At 40.6% G+C, this 1,287-nt stretch overlaps 1 protein-coding gene across 1 annotated transcript in view; it reads left to right on the top strand.

The window, feature by feature from the left end:
• Positions 1 to 1,287, top strand: part of msh3 (mutS homolog 3 (E. coli)) — a 37,754-nt gene that overhangs the window by 2,788 nt on the left and 33,679 nt on the right. Inside the window, 3 exon segments of the mRNA XM_035658253.1 lie at positions 94 to 215; positions 299 to 438; positions 1,256 to 1,287. The exon segment at positions 1,256 to 1,287 is cut by the window's right edge and continues 28 nt beyond it. Of these exon segments, the coding sequence (XP_035514146.1) occupies positions 94 to 215; positions 299 to 438; positions 1,256 to 1,287 (294 nt within the window).

The following is a 1,287-nucleotide window of genomic DNA, read 5'->3' as shown; positions in this document are numbered from 1 at the left end:
ACAAGGTATGAAATGTATCTTGCGTATTGTTTGTATTAAGAGTCTGTTGAGAGCCACGTTGTTTCTTTATCTCTACATTATTGTCTTTCATTTCCAGGTTGGTGTGGTCAAGCAGACAGAGACGTCTGCGATCAAGGCCTCAGGGACCAATAGGAACGCTCTGTTCACTCGTCAGCTGAGTGCTCTGTACACCAAGTCCACTCTGGTGGGAGAGGGTATCCTAAAATACTGTTAAAATGTGTGTGTGTGTCTCTCTCTCTATACAAATCTGAAGTGGTGTCCTTGACAGCTTGCTAAGATGTGAACCCGGTCTGCAGACTGAGGGATGTGGAGGAGGGGGCTTGTGGTGATCTGGTGTCGGACCCTCCTGACAGCTTCCTGCTGTGTATCAGTGAGAACTGGGACAAACTGAAGAAGCAGCTCACTGTCGGGCTGGTGGTGAGTCTGATGAGTACTCATTCTGAACGACTACAGATGCTTTCAGGCTACTGAGGTTGTTCAATTTTAAGCATATTAATAGTTATAGTTCACAACATTACATCTCAGCTTGTTTGCCAATACACATATAGGTGATGTAATTGATTGATAAGTGTCAGTTTATTTGAATGTTATCTCAGTTCTGTTTCGCTCCGTGGTTAATGAGGTGCCACAATCTCATCTGTGGAGAAGGATTGGGTGATTATAACCGCAAGATAATGACAATTTGGCAGTGGCCAGAGATGTGTTGAGCATTTAATCCACTGGATCAGCTGGAAACACATATTCCCATCTGGTTTTTATATTATATATAATTTTCACTAACACATTTATGTAAAGGGTAGCATATCATGATATGTATGTTTAACAACGTTGAGAAATTACATATGCTTTAATGGAAGATTGTATACATATAACCAAACCCTGATATGGGGAATAAAGTTATGCTAGAGTAACTAAATTACTTACATCTCACCTTCTCATTGTTTTTCTAAAGAGCCTCAACTGAAATCTTATTTCCCATCATGCTGACCTACTTTATCTTTTCTATGGTGCAGTTACAATGAGGTAGACTTTGAGCACAAGCTGTACTTGTTTGAGATAATCTGATTTCGAGGAGAAGCATGTCCACGTGAAATGGAATGACCCACTTAAAAAAAACAAGAGAAACAATCACTTTGCCATACCTAATATGAGCAATGTGACGGCATTATTTCATAGAGACATAACATTGCCCCTGAAAAGCAACCTAATTCTATGCCTGTGTTTTTGTATGTAGGCGGTTCAGCCCAGCACAGGAGACGTGTTACT

This window comes from Morone saxatilis, unplaced genomic scaffold (assembly GCF_004916995.1).
Source record: "Morone saxatilis isolate NCDOM2014 unplaced genomic scaffold, NCSU_SB_2.0 Contig16, whole genome shotgun sequence".
Taxonomy (NCBI): Eukaryota; Metazoa; Chordata; class Actinopteri; family Moronidae; genus Morone; species Morone saxatilis.
Note: the sequence above shows the minus strand (reverse complement) of the source record. Positions and strands in the feature narration are given on the sequence as shown.